General features: G+C 44.0%; 1 protein-coding gene across 1 annotated transcript in view; it reads right to left on the bottom strand.

Annotated features, from left to right (window-relative positions):
• Positions 1–17,714, bottom strand: part of PTN (pleiotrophin) — a 134,133-nt gene extending 116,419 nt beyond the window's left edge. Inside the window, 3 exon segments of the mRNA XM_006031814.3 lie at positions 17,494–17,609; positions 17,612–17,687; positions 17,689–17,714. Coding sequence (XP_006031876.2) covers positions 17,494–17,609; positions 17,612–17,687; positions 17,689–17,714 — 218 coding nt within the window.
• Positions 17,715–18,477: the final 763 nt, after the last annotated feature.

Raw genomic sequence — 18,477 nt, 5'->3', positions numbered from 1 at the left:
AGCTGCACCCTGCTGGGAGTGGGTGGCCTGGTGGGGCTCCCAGTGGTGTGGGAGCCCCCAGGAAATACCAGGCCAGTTATCACCCTGGTGAAAGGTAGGTTGGGGTGCCTTAACTCCTAGCCCCCACAACTGGGTGGGTTCCCTACTTTGTAGGGTCTGGAAGGTAGACCCCCAGAGAGAGAGAGTGGGGCCATAGACTCACACCTGTCTGGACATCCCCTGACTGGTCAATTCTGGGGCTGGGACTAGAAGGGTCAAAGGGCCAGGGGCCCACTGCGAGGAATGCCCAAGAGCTGAGGGCCTGGGGTTCCGACTGGCTTGGAGGTGGGCCAGGGCTAGTGAGCCGAAGGTCCCAGGGGGGGCCACACCTGGAAGGGGAAGCAGTTCAGGGAGCTATGCTGCCCAGGATGAAGGTGGATTAGGCTGCTGGAATGGAAGGATTTTAGAGGGATCCTGATCAGAGAAGTCTGGGGCCCAGCATGAGGCCGGTGACTGTTGAGAACATCTGGATGCCATCTGCGAGGCTTGGGCTGTGGTGTAGGGGAGGAACAGAGCTGCAGATAGCGCCCCCTGGCATCAGGGCAAGAAATGGGCAGCCTCCTGCTTATTAAGATCAATTCAACTATTAACAACAAGGCATGGTGGGTGAGAAGGTGGGCGGTTAGCCCAGAAACCAGTGGGTTGGCCACTGGGAAGTTGGCCCCAAGAGGCCCCCTGTGGAAGGCAGCAAAATACATGTTTCATGAATATATATGTTTAGAGTTCACTTTATTATTATGATAGAGACACTGGTAGTCTTCCAAATTGCTTTTAACACTAGATCTATCAATAAAACATTGCCCAACTGGTCTCTGTCTCTGTCTCTAGTGGGCTTTTGTGAAGAAACATAGATTTGCAGATATTTGATAGGGTGACTTTGGGATTTTTTCAGTTTTCCAATAGGGAACACCAGAATTCCTGCTAGGGAGGCTAGTGGCAGGGCCTGCCTGCTCAGAGCTGGCACCTTGGACCTAGCTGGCTGTGGCTGACCTCCTGGCCAGTTGGGGCCAGGAGGACATGCTTCAACAGTTCAAAGCAGACCACCACACCTAGAACATCTTCTGGGTGATAGCTGCCCAGATGGCTGGGCAGGGGGCACACCTGGCAGTAGTGCTGCACAGAGGCCAGCTCTACAGCCACAGCCCAGTGGCAGCTGGCCCAGAGGGGCAGATGCCTAATCCGGGTCTGGTAGATGCACAGCAGGTCACAGCCAGGCAGCAACCCCCAGTGCCAGACTGCTGCAGTGGGGAAAGTGTGCAAGGAAATCTCGGGCCTGCTTCAACAGTCCAGCTGGCACAAGGGGTAGTGTCCCCAGGTACTAATTGACTGGGCCCCAGAAGCTCCTGAGAGTGAATAGTCCTGAAGCTACTTGCCAGGACAGCTTTTTATACTGCTGGCAACAGCACAGGTGCTGGCCCTGGGCTCTAGCTCCACCTGGATGCAGACCTGAGAGGAGTCAGGCAGGGTTATTTTGCCCCAAGAGGCACAATTTGCCCCACAACGAAGCACATGTCTGAGCTTTGAAGCTTGTACTGCTTTCTATCATGTGCTTGCAGGTGTGGACACGCCGTATGATTCTAAACCAGGCCAAAAAAAACACATGCAAAACACTTAAAGATATAAGGGACAGTTATGTCTTGTTAGAACACCAAAGTGGGACATGTTTTTACTAAATAGTTCCTTAACACCATAACCAATTTTAGAGGCTGCTGGTTGGGAAGCTCACAGTAGGAAAAACTACTGTTTAGCTACTCCTGAGTGACAGAAAATGAGGCAACTCAGTTCTTAAATTAAGCTGAACCAAGTGTGATCTTTTTTTTTTTCAAAGGATTCTAAAGTTAGGTGTTTCTCCCTCAAAGAATAACAATAGCATTTGGGCAGATGAGGTTTATTTAACTTTATTTTATTTTACTTAACCCTACTGGGCTCCTTTGAAATTCCCACTCCTAAGTAATGGGTGGTGTTCTGTTTACAGGTCATTGAGGCTGGGCTCCACTGTTACTTTAATCTTGGAATGAGAGAAGGAAGTGATATTATCAGCACCATGCTCCATCTTCCTTTACCCCCACCCCCCTTAGGTAGCTGCTGCTAACCACTGGATAGGAGTTGAGTGGGCTTCTGGGCTATGCAAGCAATTGGAAACCATGGGTGCATCTACACATGCAATAGCTGCATCTACCCCAACTCAGTAAACTCCAGTGCAATTTGCACCAGAGTCATCTGCTCCCAGGTACAGCATTTACACATGTTCTATGGATTGCAGCAATTTGAGCCAGGGTAGAGCAGCCCGGGGAGTTGGCCCCAGGCTCCAGATGGTGGTGCTGGGCAGTGGAGGTGCTGACTGGGGCACAGGTATGCTATAGTACAGAGCTAGCCAGCAGGCAGTCCTCATACTGTAGCACCCTTTGTGCCCCAGCCAAGCCCAGTCACCATTTACACATGTGTGGCGGCATAAATTACTCCGCCATGGGATACTACTTGTCCTGGATAATGCTATCCTATGGTAGAGTTAATTTACTGTGCCCTAATATGGGCACATGTGTAGATGGTGACACTTTACTGCAGAACTAATAAGACAACATATGTGTAGATGCACCCAATGGACGCATCCCAACAAGCATATGCATGCAATTTGTGGCACCTCAAAATAGTCTGAGGAGCTGCAAACCATATGCGGTGCATGTGCACCCATTCACCATGGTGCTAAATAGCAGTGTGGTAGGTTTTCTTGACACCAGGAGATCCCAATGTAAAAAAACAAAAAACAGGGGAAAAAAACCACCACTGAAAAATACAGTGCAGAGCACGTGACAGCAGATGTACTACCAGAAAGGGAGCTTGGACAGCCAGGGCCACACTCTGAGTGAGTGACTCAGCACCACTGCTGCCCCAGGAGGCCCCCAAGACCTTCAGCATGGCTGCTGGAGCCAGCACAGGTGCTGGCTCCAGCTTCCCCGTGCTGGCCCAGGTCACTTTGCTCTGTGCTGGAGCATGTGTGCACAGGTGTACCCAGGGACAAATAATGGCACAAATATGTACCGCTGCTATTTGTCCCATGGGAAACACACTGTTCCCTGCACGTGTACATTCATTTGGACATACCTAATGAGTGGAAACCCACCACCCTTACCTGGGATCAGAACCAGGTCCTTTCAGGGCATAGCCAAGCACCCTACTGACTGAACTATGCAGCTCTCCCAAGTAATTAAGGTAAACTTAGTTATATTGTATTAATGAAGTAATTACTAAGTCTTGTAGCATAAAATATCAAAAGGTATTTGGTTTGGGGGTGACTTTTCAAGAGATTATGTGAAAGAATCCTGAAGAGTTCACTAGGAAATAAAAATCCCCAGAATTAACATAGAGATTTTTAAGAATGTCCTTTGTACAGTTGCTGACTCTCTGCATATCCCACACCAAGGAAAGGAGGGTGTTAAAACAGAGAATAAGAATTTATTCAGACCAAAAAATATCCTAAAAAATAAAATGGAAATTTAGCCCTAGTGATACTAATAGAAAGGAACAACTTTGGCAGGTGAGATGTAAAATAGAGATTAAGAGTGCTGGAAGCAAATTTGAAAAACGAAGAGGCAAATATGGAGCGACAAGTAATAAGGAATTCTTTAAGTACATCAGAAATAGGAAGCCCTGAAAGAGAGTTGGTGGGTCTAGCAGAATACTGTGATACAAAGGGGGCAAATCAGAAAGGATAAAGAGATTGCACAGAAGTTAAATGATTTCTTTGCTTTAGTGTTCAGTTCAGAACACAAGGAGAAATACATACCCTACAGTTATACAGGTAGAGGAGGTGAGGCTGCCCTGTCAGGCAGAGTTATCCAAAAAGAGGTGATGGAAAAACTTGAGAAATTAAACTGTAATACAACAGTGAACTGCATTTCAATACTGCGGGGAAATACTGAGAAGTTATTAAAAGGCAGTTACAGAGTATCTAGATTGGCATAGAAGCCACACAAACTAGAACAGCATAAAACAGCATGGTTTCTACAGACATAAATCATGCCTCTCCAACACAAAAGAATCCTTTAGAAGAGTTATCCTAAAGAAAAACAGATTGGTGAGTTTTGATTTTCAAAAGGCTTTGGAAAAGGTATCTGATTAGAGACTACAAAGGAAATTTGACAGCCACAAAATAACAGGTAGAGTCCTGTCATGGTTTTAAAATCAGTTAAAATTAAAAGGTACAAAAAGACACCAGTTCTTAGTACAGAAAGAGATTACAATATAAAATGGGAACCCAAGGATCAGTACTAGGTCCAGTATTGCTCAATAGTTTTATTAAGAATCTAAAATAGGAAATGAAGAGTAAGATGCCCAAAAATGTGTAGTATTGGAGAGACTGAGGAACTCTCCCAAAAAACTAAAATAACTAGGTAACTGAATGCCCATAACAGACCATTATGAAATAATCTACCTATATGGAGATGCCTTTCTAATCCCAATAAAAATAAACCTGCTACAATATTAAGGTGTAATAAATAAAAGAAAATACAGAAGTTATAATAAGTATAGCACTCTAACTTATGTATATGTAAGGAACCTACTAAATAGGCATGATCTTGAGCACAAGTTTAAGATTAAACATATGCTGAAGTGTCAGGCTGAATTGGAACTTTAAGAAAGCTTGTAGAAAACACTGAAAATGAGAAGCATTGAGGGGCTGCAAATTTAGGAGGAGAGATCCAACTGAAAGTTAGATCTTGAAGTAATATATGCACACATCATATCAGAGAGGATAGAAGGAAGCTAGCCTGCAAATTACAGGAGCTCAAACTCATTTTTGAGGGCTCATTCTTCCTCTTTTGCTGCTCCATTAGTGCTCTAAATATTCACAGGACTTGGTATGAAATTTAGAGGGACAGCAGGAAACATGAACTTCACATGGCTACTGTTAACACCCATGAGAATGGTGAGTCTGACAAAATGTTTTTCTAATTAGACTAGTCAATTATTGACAAGCTCTAATTCCTGTATACTATGCTCCCATTCTCCTATATAGGCCAGGATCTCTGGCTAGACTGGCGGCATGAAATCAACCAGATAAAAGACTTCAGCGTATAGCTATATAACTGTGTCCAGATAGAGATGTGAGCCAATAAAGGAGGTAATAGAAGCACGAAGCACCCAAACTACAACTCCAATTAGAAGAAATACTGGGTTTAGCAAACCAAAGTATTTCAGGTTGGTTGAGCTGCTTTTGTGACGTTATGCTTTGGCAGGGATGGAAGCAGAGTCATTCCATTATTTCGCTGTAATTTTTTTTTAATTTAATGTTGCTTGTTGGGGAAGGGAGAAATTTATGAATTTTAAGGGATAGCCAAAGACCCTCTGTAGGTGATGGGGGTATGGGCCTCGGAGGGTCACTAGAGTATGGGGAGGGATCTTCTCTGGACATAAGGCAGGAGAGTGGGATACAGTGGGAAGTAACTTTGAGCACTGAGATGTGAATGGGGCTTGGGAAGCATGGTTGGGGTTGCTCTCCTGGGTAACAGGCAGGGAAGCAGAAGTGGCATGGGTGGAGTAGAGTTTTTAAAGTGCTAGGGTGTGCTGGGGAGTCTGTTGTTTCTAGCGAGTTGTTTGTCTATTACTGTAAGACGCTCTGAGCCTTTCTGGATAAGGAGCAATGTAAATCTGTATAATAAAAACTGACAAAATAATTCAGCTTCATTTTTCCTAATGAAAAACCAAAAACTTTTGGCAAGTGTTTTTGGAAAACCTGAACAGTCAATCAAAAAAATATAAATGGAAACTGTCTGACCACTCCCAACAGAAAACACTGCTTGCTTAATAAAATCCAAGATAGGATTAGACCTGTTTATGTAGAAACTATCAGTGAGAAGAAGAGATTGGTTTGCCATTTTCAAGTTACTCTTTGCAACTGAGAATTCTATAGGAAAATGGGACATTGTGTTACAAATCATGTTTCTCCAGTTTATTGATAATTTAAACAATCTGAGCAAAATAGAAGATAGCTATGTAATGTATGTACACCTAATATACACACACACACACACACACACACACACACACACACACACACACACACACACACACTTTTCCCTCAAAAAACTCTTCACTAACCCTACACCCTACAATTAACATACAAAAATCAGTTGTTTCCAATTCTAGGAATACTTTCCACAGTGTGTAATCATAAATAATTTAAACTAAATTATAGTACATGTCAATTAAATGAACAAAGTACATTCTGTAGTGTATTATATTTATATTTTTATTCCTTTACTTGTATGCTAATTTTCTAATTCCAGTAATTCTCAATAGCTCTGTCTGTCAGTGCAAATAACTGTAAATCTACTTGCATATGTATGGCAAGAGAGTTTTAAAAAAAAATTATCAGGACCATTTTTCATGCAATTCTACCATTAAAAAACAGGCATATTAGTTATTACTATCAGTCCAACTGGACAAAGATCAAAGGGAATAATAAATTACCTAAAATAACTCAATAAATTCAATAAATTACCTAAAATAACTTTTCTATACCATAGTAAGTGATCTCATCAAAACAGGAAAGGTATTCACACTTTTCCTCCAGATTCACCCCGATTTTTTTCTCATGTCAAAATGTTCGCCACCTCTGCAGTCAGTTAAAAAATGAAAGAAAACATTTACAGGATGTTTCCATTTCAACCAGATGTACAAAATATGTTTAAATTTAAAGTCCAATACTCTGGCCCCTTTCAGAAGTAAAAGCAAAGTTTGGAACACTAGAAGGCTGAGAATCCTCACCTCTGCCTATTATTGGAACAAGAGATTCTGGTTTTACACCTGTAAGACTATACGCCTTGTTACATATTAATTTTAGGTGACCCCTGGAGTTCTTAACCCCTGGATTGTCCACACACTAGCACATGGACCTAGTTTTAAGCACTGTTTAGGTGGCTTAAAAATAATTCATATCATCTGTTATCCAACTTGTGTTACACCAACATGTAGCCATTCTAGGCTACACATTTGTATAAATGCCCCCCCCCCCCTGCCTCTCCCGCTGACCCAGATTGGGCCCTCTTCCCCCTGCCTTCCATCCCTTTCTCCCCCACCCCACCCCACCCCACCCACCCTGCCAATCAGGACCAGCCCCATCCCTCAACAGCCCTAATCAGACCTGCTGCCTCCTGGCCCCACAGATCAGGCTTGCTTTCCCCACCCCCCAGACCGCTGCTCATGCTCCCGCACCATCCCCCAGCTTACTTCTGGCTGCCAACACTGTCCATGGGTGGAGAAGGGAGGGGAGGAAAGGGGAACCCAATGACCCCTGCCACCCCTCCTCTCTGGGCTGGGCTCAACCCAGAGAAGAGAAGTACCCCAGCAGCAGCCAAAAGTAAGCCAGAGGGTATCAGGGAGTCCTGGGGCCAGGAAGATCCCCGAAGAGCAGAAGGGGAGCCCTGGGGGCAGCGGCAGATCAGGGGAAGCCCCATGGGTCAGGGAGCAGGAGGGAAGTCTGAATAGGATCGGGGGGAGGAGGGAGAGTCTTACAGCTCAGTCCTCAAGGCCCCTGTTAGTTTGACTGTGTGACTGCTCCAAACTCAAGCTAACACTAACACCAGTCAACATTTGAGCATCTCAAAGTGCAACATGTAACAAGGCCCTGTGAAATATCAGTCTTGACCATGACATTTAAGGAATAGAAAAGCTGTAACTGACTCATGCTGAGCCCTCAACAGGTACAATCCCAGAATGGAAGATGACACAAGGTTTATATTCAGAGGCAGAGAAAACCATTTCTCTTGCTATCTGATTTTGTTTTTAAATAAATGGGCAGCTGTTTGAAGCTGCCCAGGGAGTTGAAATGCTTGAATGCATCCTAGGGAAGATGGTAAGTAAGGCCAAGGTCCACATGAATTCACTGCTCCAAAACCTCAAGCCTTATCACAGGGATTTCTCCTACACAAATATATTTGGAGAAGGAAAGTGGAAATGGATATAGAAACTTGCTACACTCTCACAGATTTTGAGTCAGATCAGTTGTGCTTAGAAAATCTTTCCATGTAAACTGCCAATCCAGCAAAGACTTTAGACATGGGCTAAAGGTTTATACACAATGGACATGTCTACATGTGCATTTACGCCAGCTTAAATTTATTGTGAAGTAACTTACTGTGCAGTAAGAAAGAAGAAGCTGGCATCTACACGTGCAGACAACCTGGGACTGTATTTAGTCCCAGGTCAGAGCAGCCTGCCATGTGCCCCTACGGCCACCAGGGGGAGCTCCAGCCTCCGGCCACATGACTGCCAGCACTTGGGACTTAGTGCCAAATTGAAGCCAGGAGAGGTGACCAGCCAGGAGCTCTGGGAATGGGCTCAGGCTGGCCCCCTAATGGCTGGGCAGGTCCAACAGGGAGGCCCCTTGGGTTACTGCGCAGTAACACGGCTACACATGCATTAGTGCACAGTAACTAATTAGGCATAAATCAATGCCTAATTGGTATCAAATTTACACTCAAGTCAGCATAAGTCACCATATTTCCTGTGCAGTACAGGCATGCACACGTAGATGCATGCCCATACTGTGCAGTAATTTCAGTTGCTGTGCAGTAAATGTGCACGTGGAGACACACCCTCTGAGCAGTCCCATTTACTTCAAAGTTATGCCAATGCATAGGCCTTTTCAAGACTTGGGCCTATGTTTGCAAATAAATACCCACTACCCACACACCCCTACAACCATACGAACACATATCCAACATACACTAGTCTAAAATTCAGATGAATGCCAGAAGGTACACAGGAAGGGAGCAGAATCCCCCTACAACCCTTTTCTTCCCTGCCCCACAACATGTGCATTAATGTGCGCATGTGCACACACACACACACTTCCCCAGCTGGATATTCTTTGGGCACAGGGAAACTCTCCATCAAGTGCAGATGAAGAACAGCTACCTCCCATGCCACTCCCCTCTATGAGCCTCACTCTCCTTCAGGTGCTCAATAAATCCCCAGCTGGCCCCTTTTGTTACATATTAAATATTGTAAATATTTAATTGTTAAATATTGTTACCAATGGAAATGTTAAAGACAACCCCCTGGCTCCTTTGGATTCTGTGGAGCTCTGGCCAGTGTAAAATTGGCCACAGAACCATGGATTATAACTAGGTCCATAGTCAGGCTTTCCTTCTCTGCTGCCTAAAGAGCCTAAAATAGAGACTGCAGTGTAAAGGATATGCTTTCCCAGACACAAAGGGATACCTTAAAAACAATGAGGGGGGGAATCACTGTCCTGCCAAATTATCATTTTACTTAAGCAAGCATCTGTTATAAAGATTAGCAAAAGCATATCTGACAATATGCAAGGCAGGCAAGAAATCTGGGGCAAAGGGACAATTCTGCAAAAATAGCATTGAACAAGTGTGATACAGATGGATCTAGGATTTGGGATGCCTGTAAGGTTACTGAAAATCTTTTCTGTTGGCGGGGAAAGGAAAAATCAGTAGAATTTTTTTCACCCGTTGCTCCCCACTGTATGTTCAGCTGCACCAGGCCAGGCTGTTAATAGAAGCAATAGACTCTCACACAAACAAAAACATTATTGTGACCTCTGGGAACAGAGCAATCCAAATAAACAAGCCAGTCAGGTGGCACAAGCCAGTGGGAGGCAATCAGAACATCTCAGGGGGCCTTCACACAGCACCAAAAGGGAAGCTGAGTCATTAGGGTGGCAAATGGAGCTTTTTTCCTCAAAAAAGCAAAGGCTAAACCTTGCTGGGTAGCCAAAGCAAGGGGATCACAATATTTGAATTTATTCTTGGTGGAAGACAGTTTCTGGATAAGTATTGCTTATGGTTTTAACCGAAGAAACAGAAATTCTATTCTGCTAGCAAGATGGATGGCAATAAGAATGGAAGCTCGTTCTCCGATTTGAACCAGGTTCTAGTATCCTTAATCTCACTAAATAGCATAACAATCCACAAGTAATCCCACTGACTTTAAAGGAGTGATGGAAAAAGAGTAAGGCAAGGCTGCTAAAATGATAGCTACAATTTGTTACGAACCTGTGTAACTTAATTTTGAATTATTTATCAGCAAATGTCAATATAACAAAGAATATATTCTGTCAAAATTATAGGATGAATCCTACAGTGTTTACTCACTGTAGTTTAAGCTTTGCCCCGAAGTAAGGACTTGAATATTCAGTTCCAACCCAGTGGAAAGAGGGAAATAATTCTAATAGAGTTGGTAGCAATCTTGACACATGAGCAGAAACCATGAGTTCATCGCCCCCTGGACATGGGGGCTCATACCCAGCACAGACTGTACAGTGCCATAATAATGTAAGGAAAGTATCATGTTGTTAAGAAGTCCCATTATTCTGATGAGATATTATTCCCAAATTCCTTCACATGTCACTCTCTGAAAGAGACTCAAGGATAATCCCAATGTGTGTTTAATGAACAATGTGTAATGGACATAATTCTTCCTTTCAAAAGACCAGGTTTGTGTCCTTCCAAGAAAGACTGTCTAGGGAGAAGGATAGCATGGGGCAGTTCATACACCCGGCCTGTATCCAAGTATTTTGTATGTTGTGAAACTTAAAAATGTCACTTATCACTCTGCCAGCTTTATTTACACACTGGAACCCTTCCCTCATCCTTCAACTACCTTTTGTTAACTATAAACTATAGCTTTTAGGGACAAGGACTGCATCTTTGTGTAGATGTAGACAGCACCTAGCATTTTTTGGGTGCTTCTGTAATGGAAACACTCGTGTCCTATGATGTGAGACAACTAATGCTGAGTACAGGCAGTCCTTGGACTTACGACACAATTGGTTCCTGAAAACCACGTCTTAAGTCGAAATGTGGCAACTCAGAAACAATTTTCTCATAAGAAACAATGTTAAAAATGGGGGATTGGTTCCTGAACTAAGGCCCGATACCCTATTTTCACCCAAAATACCCCAGAATGTTGTACTCGATCAATTATAGAGGAGTAATATAGCTACATTAATGTATTTATATTGTAAATAGCAATAATATTGATTTGGAAGGACTTCTTTGAGGTGACTTTGCTGGACTTTTTAAAAGTCTCTTGGTTGGACTTTTTGAAGGGTTCTTGGCTGGAGTCTTCTCAGGAGTCTTGGCTGCAGATTTTTCTGGAGTCTTGTCTGCCTTCTTAAAGAAAGTGTCCAAAGAAGTTTGATACAGATGTTCTCCAGGAAGATAAGTGACGCAGCGAACTTGTTCGCTGGCGTGGCATTGCATCAGATCAAGCGTTGTAAAGTCGAAACTGACATCATAAAGTTGAAACAGGGTGTCGATTTATAAACGTTGTAAGTGCAAAACGTTGTAAGTCAAAACATTGTAAGTCAAGGACTGCCTGATACAGTGGTTCCTATATTTTCACTGCAGTACCTACATATGTTGTATAGCATTTTTGGATGCCTGAAGTACGATAGATATAAAACCAAAATTGTTGTCATAACTGTATAATCAAAGCTGAGTATCATTTAAACATCCGTCAAGAGACCATCTCAAACAGTCAGGTGAATTTATGCCAATGTGCATGTAACACCAAAATAAAACCAAAGCATAAGACAAGATGGTTCGGTATACAAGGTGCAATAGTTGTTCCTGCTTGAAACTGAAGCTCTGGTATAGGGCTTTGCTAAATAGGGATGGATTGCTGAATTAGGGCTCCACTCCCTAACGTTCTCCAGACATGATTTCTGAAACCCCTGTAATCCTGAAGCAAATAATATTACTGTAACTCTACACTTTTCCCAGACTATCACTGGTGTTGCTGATAACAGCAAAACTTAAACTGTTTTCTCACAGGACATCAACACACTAGTCTCTCCTTTGCTGAGCAAATGGATTTCCCCGCAAACTGAATCACTCAGAATTATTACATTATCCATCAACCAAAATGAAATAGCAGCTCTACTCACCTCCAAAAGCTATATGATTCAAAACTAGATTCCACTAGAACACGGTGACAAAGAAGGGATGAGGCCAAAGAGATGTCCTGTATTCGGAATCACTTTTCCACAGAATTTTGGTATCACCAGTGAAGTACAAATCTGTTGCCTCCCTCCTCCCACAATACACAAATCATGATATGCCATATGCTAGAGTCACTTATTCTGGTTAAGAAAAATTAACCTTGCCATATAACGGCATGGCACATCCATGTGCTGAACATCTTTTACTTTGGGACATCAAGGCTCCTCAACATTGCAGGTAACAAAATAGGGGAATCTTTTACAGCACTGAAAAGGCTGCTGAAACCCACTAATGAACTTGACAATACAGAAAGACTTTTGCTGGCAATTTGAAGTAACCAGTTCACGGTAAGCAACAGATTGACACCAATTGCTAGCTCTTAACTTCATTAGATAGGTCATTCTCATAAAGATATTATGATTGAAGACATTTTTTCCCCAGGAGATATCAAATCTTTGCAGGTCATATCAAAAGATATGTAGTTTCCTTAATCTTAAAATCTCCTTTACCCTAATCACACTACGGACCTCAAGGTACTAATTACAAGAGATCCAACCCCAACAGTAACTAAACACACTGAATTGTGTAAATACTATTATACAGGCCAGCCATTATACAGCAGCTTGGAAACTGTTTAGATTTAATTTCCCTAGATATCTGAATTTCTCTTCCATCATTATTTATTACCAGTAAACCCATTAATACTTGGATGCCTATATAAAATCTGAATCTCGTTTGCTAAAAGTTTATGTTTCTGTTATAGTACTTGCTTATCATCATCTAAAGTCACCCTTTCTAATTTCAGAAATTCACAAACTCCACTAAAGGTATGAAACTGTAAAGAATCAAACTGAGACAACTGACAATTAGCAACTGAAACCTTGTTGCTGACAGACACAGGAGCCGGACACTGGTTATAATGAAAAATACTCTCTCAATCTTGATGTTCTAGAATGTCATGTTATTTACTGCATTTGAAAAGAAATGAAATATTTATTGGAGTAGACTAGCCTCAATTTATTATTAGCACTACATTGAACAAAATGCAAGCAAATTATTCTGTGGACATAAAGTTGATTCAAAGTACCAATTCCGCTATCCCATGGCTAGCAAATTTCACCACCAAGGAGTAAATGCCTTTAGTTGAATATCCCAGGGTACCTTCCACTTTCAAGTCAATATGACTAAGGATATGAGCACAAACAATGCAATGTTAGCAGTACTCCTTGCTTAGGAGCTCCTACCCCATAATTAAAGACATTGTGAAAGGTGTTCCTTCTATCAGATGATTTCATCACCACCATACTTCTAAAAGTTTGTTGCACTACTTCTAGAGTTGTAACAAAATTATTGTTAGAGCAGGTTATTTTAGTAAAAGACAAGCATCTGCATTCTAATGGCCATAGCTTATCTCCTTAATTTTTTCCCTATTTTTATTACAGAGCGTCTTCTGAACAAAGCTTTTTATAGAAAGACTCCAACTGATGTTAGACTTCCACACTTTGACTCTGCTCACACCTATTTTGTAATGCACACTCAGCTACTTCAACCAAACCAGCTCTAAGAATTCTATGCGTTCAGACAGACACAATGGATAACCTTTTTAAACACACCTAAGTGACAAGGCAGCCACTAAAGCTTAGGTGTTTTCAAAAACTCTGTTATGCCCAACTGGTTTTAAACCACTCAAACTAACTAAAACTTGGTTATTTTGCCCATTTCAAAACCATAAATTCCATGAGCCATGCCTGAAGTTTATTATTGCTGTTGATTCCTTATGTAGCCAATTCTATCAGCCAAAGTTTAACAACTACTAATAATATCAGGATATGGATATAAATTAGTAAACAGATCCTAAATGGCTTTGACAGTTTTACTAAGTATATATAGCAACACAGAATGATATTCCTGCGGTCAGACATGCATATGTAGACACAAGACTGGGGGCACCATGGAAACTCAGGGATATTGACTGGGTAGAAAATGAAGCTGAAATTTATGCTTAAGGCTGCTACAGATGCCAAGAATGGAGAATGACCTCCAGCAGTAAATTTGCTGCATAAGCTCCCTATGAACAAGGCAGTCCAAGAAGGATAAATCAGGGACAAGCATACTGGAGATATAGTTAGACTGAATGCAAGACACCCCTAGCATACAAGGAACACCCTGTGTGCGCATTACATTGACCTAGTTTGTTCAAAGACAGCATTTTGAATGGTTTGTTATGGAGAAGCTTGGAATAAACAGATTTCCTCAGTTAAAGTCCTAAAATGTTTTTGATGCACTAATCCACAGACAGTCATGCATGCTGAAGTGAGACTTACAGTGTTATCCATGGACCTATTCCCATGGAAAACACCACATCTTATTAGGAACAGAGGCAAGGGAGGTGGCTTAAGAAAGGCAACCTCCTAGAGCAAAGCCAGCTTAATCCACAGTGCCCAAATTGTAAATTGTGCTTCTCTTTGTAAATCATATCCCCATTAAGGCACAAAAGAAATGCTCTAAAATGTAATACTGCTTGTCAAAGTAGGACACTTTGAGAGCTCATGTATGAAAGCAGTTCTTCCACCTACCTATGTAAAGTCTCCACCATAGCATGGTGGAGAGCATGCTGCTAGAAGTCATGCAACGCTTCTCATGTCAACCAAGGAACAATATCCAAACTAGTAATAGGCACTCCCCTGTTGGCACCATTTGCCACAGCGGAAAGATGTCCATAAGGACACATCTACATAGCTAGACTGCGGCCAGCACAGCAATCAGAGGTGTGGTGAGCCATGATCAATAAATGACACAGCTGTGCAGGCAGAAACTGCACCTTTACTGATACAGCTTATATCACTTTACCGCTGCAGGAATACTGCTATATTGTACTGTTGTGAATGGAGGTATAACACCAGCAGTGGTGTGCTTCTTAGCACTAGAGTAAAGCCATCCATGAGAAAAACAAGAGTTTCTGCCAGCACAATTATGAGAGTCACAAATCGTACCCCTGACATACAAAACTATGCTTGCGGAAGTCTGCAGCATTTATTTCTTTTAGCCAGACCAGGTTTACAAACAAACAAAAGCAGTATCTATATATGTATGTATGTGCTTTCGTATGCATTTAAGTAAAATACCTAAAAAAAAACCCCAAAAAATCAAAAACAAGCCTCTAACTACTATGAACTATGAAATTCTCTGGCTCATGTGTGTACACACCCATGCTAAAGAAAGCAGCAAATTTCCTTCCCACCTTTCTACCCAAAAGCCCGCTCCAAAGCCCACTAAAGTCCATAGACATCTTTCTGAGTAAAAGCTGCCTCAGACCCCGGATACGAAGATGTTTAGTTCAGATTCACTCCAGAGACATCATTTTTCTACTCTTCCCTCTCATATGTAGAGATACACATAGACATAGGGATAGTCACTAAATTTCGCAGTGACACCTTATTTCCCTTCCACCAAACTTCTCTCTATTGCAACAGCAAACAACTTCTCATGCCATAAACATACATGATCTCTTTCAAGTGGGGGGACTTCTTTTGAACAATTTCTCTTGATGGGTATTTCAATTTTACACTGTTCACTTTTGCCACTTTTTTTGGCCTATTCAAAATAAACCACAAGTAAAATTCCCACTGCACATGTGCTCTAATGGACCACTCAATAGATCCATAAAATATAGAGTCCCCTTACAGTAATCCCCACATTTGAACAAATTTTGCAATGCTTGACTTTTGGGGGAGGGCACATGTCCGGTGTGTAACAGGCCTGCAACAATGCCAAACCAAAGCTCTAGTGGAATAAAGGAAAGGCAGCAAGTGTCAGAGCTGATGACCTCTGGATAATATGTTCTTCCACCTGGACCATTTGATTCAGACTAATGGAGTCTGGTTAGAATAGCCTCATCTGCTCACCACTACCAGGTACTCACTCAGGAAAAGGCATTATACACAGTGCAACAATTCTACAGAGTTTATAAACAAGGCCCAGCAGACACGGTGGCAGGCTTAATCCCTGATGGCTTTCCAGCTTCAAGATGTTCCATTAACAATGTATTTATTAGCAGTGCATTCATTCATCTTTGAAACACAACCCCTTGTGATGTCCAAAACAGAAGAGGGTGGCATCAGGTAGGGAGTAAGCAACAGGCACAGGAGGACTCTCCAAGAAATAAAAAGTTCCCCATTGCATGTAAGTAGCCCAATTTTGAAAGGAAAAAAAGGGGGATGGGGTGAGAGGGAATCAAGCTATGAAATCATAAACTAGCTGCAAGATGATCTCTAAATCAATGGAAGAAGTTGTACTCTCGCTCGGGCAACAATAGTGTTACCCTGTTTTCACAGCAAAGAAACTAAGAGCAGAATTTGGCCGTGTCTTCCCAGCCTTTCTTCAAGACATAACAAAGATTCAAATAAAAGGAATGACAACAGCTCAAAAAAGCAATAAAGCAACCCTTGTTAGAGTTAGTTTTTTTGAGCAGCAGCAAAGCAAGGGCCAAATGCAACTCTAGGCGGAGGATGTTCCGTGCCATGGAAATCAGAGTGAAAGGGCTTATCCAAGGGTACGGTTTACCCCTGTTTCTCTGGGGATCAAAGTTAGGGTATTTCTGGCACAATACAAGTCTCTAGCTGGCTACCCACTGTGAAGGGGGAGGGTTACAACTGCTGCCCTTCTGTCCTCTGGAGCACCCCTCGTGCGCAGAACAGATAAGGCCAAAATCCCACCTGTGTTTCCCCAGCCCGTGAAGTCCCCGCTCCTCCCCCTGGAGCTTTTTAATATTTCCATGCAAGGATCTGCCCTCATTCCAAACAAGGCTATAGCCAGTGGCTGTTTCAGTAAATCCACCCTGAGCTGAGACCATGGATCTCTTCCATTATCCAATGAGTCCTCAAAGTACTCCCAGGGTCCCTTTCTGGAGCAGGGCCAGAGAGGGAGGAGGAGGCCTGGGGATGCCCCAGCACCCCTTCTCCCTTACAGGCGGTGAAGGGGGGCCAGACTCCCACTGGAGCCAGCTCTGCTTCCCTTCGGCTTCTGGGGGCTTCTTCAGGGTGCTCCCTCCTGGGCGGGGGGCATCTCCTCAGGAAGCTTCCTCCAAAGGGAGGGCTGTGTGTGCATGTGTGTGTGTGCGCTTATGGAGCTCCTTCCCAAGTGTGTGTGTATATGTTTCTCTATGGAGCTCCTTCCCAAATGAGTGTGTGTTTCTTCATGGAGCTTCTGCCCAAGGGGGGGGTTGTGTGTGTGTGTGTGTGTGTGTGCGCGCGCGCGCGCGCGCGCGTGTGTTCGTGTGTGTTTCTTCAGGGGGCTCCCTCCCAAGGTGCGTGTGGGGGGGGACGACATGGAGCAGGAGTAGCAAAGTTTGCGCGGGGAAGCGCCCCCCCGCGCTGCGATGAGGAGGGCGTCGAAGCAAGGCAGCTTCTTCCCTGCCTCCTGTTGAGTGCCCTGGGGAGAGTCCTGCCCCTGCCCGGCGGGGAGCCCCGCGCTCTGCCCAGCCCGGGCCGGGGCGCTCGGGTGGTGAGCGAGGGGACCCCCGGGTGCCGGTGCCGGTGCCGCTCCCGCTCCGCGCCGGGTGATGCCGGGCTCCGCAGCGCAGCGCAGCGCAGCGCTCTGCTCCGGGCGGGGAGCCGGATGCGAGCCGCCACTCGCCCGAGCGCAGACTGCGGGAGGAGGCGGGCGGGCGCAGAGAGAGACGCGGCACTTCTCACTCATGTGATCCGACGGGGGAGCTTATGAAAAGCGGGTCACTCAAGGGGCAGTCTCTCCCACCAGGGCTGGAGGAAGGAAGGGGAAGGGGAGAGGGGCTGGAGGAGGGCTTCAAGCGCTGCTGGCATCCCGCCCCTGCCACTTCAGCTGGGGGCTCAGGGGGCCAAGCAGGCCCTGCCCAAAACCCCCCAAAAATCCTCCTCGGAGGGTGTTTTGTGTCTGAGGACACCGGCAAAGTTCTTTGGGCAGATGTGATCTCTGTTATTAGACCAGCTGAATAGCTGGAAAGATTGTTCTTTGCAAGCTTTGGGGACAAACACCCTTCTTCAGGCATAGGGAGAGCCTGCTGGTGGTCTTGTGCTCTCTGTTTAGTTGGGCTAAGAAAAGAGAGCCCATTGACCCAAGGAGCCTTGTCCCCTCTCTCAGGGTGACATTTCTCCCCCCAGCTCTGCTAAGCAGAGCTCCAGGGTCAGCACTGCAAAGTGCCTAGGGTGGCCATCATGGAGGACAGTCCGGTTTTCCTCTGTCCTCTATTGATATGGAACCGGATGTCTTTATGTCCTCTATTTTTCTCTTGAAGAGGGAAATAGAGGACATAAAGGTGTGGTGGGGTCTGATATAGGTAGAGGACAGAGTAGCAGAAAACCAGAATGTCCTCTGTGATGGCCACCCTAAAAAAGCCCCACTGGCCCTCGTGTTAGGAAGCCCCTGGGAGCAAAGTGAACTTTTGAAGCCCCATTCAATTCCCATCCCCCTTGCAATATACACA

The sequence above is a fragment of the Alligator sinensis genome, unplaced genomic scaffold, assembly GCF_000455745.1.
Source record: "Alligator sinensis unplaced genomic scaffold, ASM45574v1 scaffold585_1, whole genome shotgun sequence".
NCBI lineage: Eukaryota > Metazoa > Chordata > Crocodylia > Alligatoridae > Alligator > Alligator sinensis.
The sequence above is the reverse complement of the archived record's forward strand: the minus strand, read 5'-3'. Positions and strand labels throughout refer to the sequence as shown.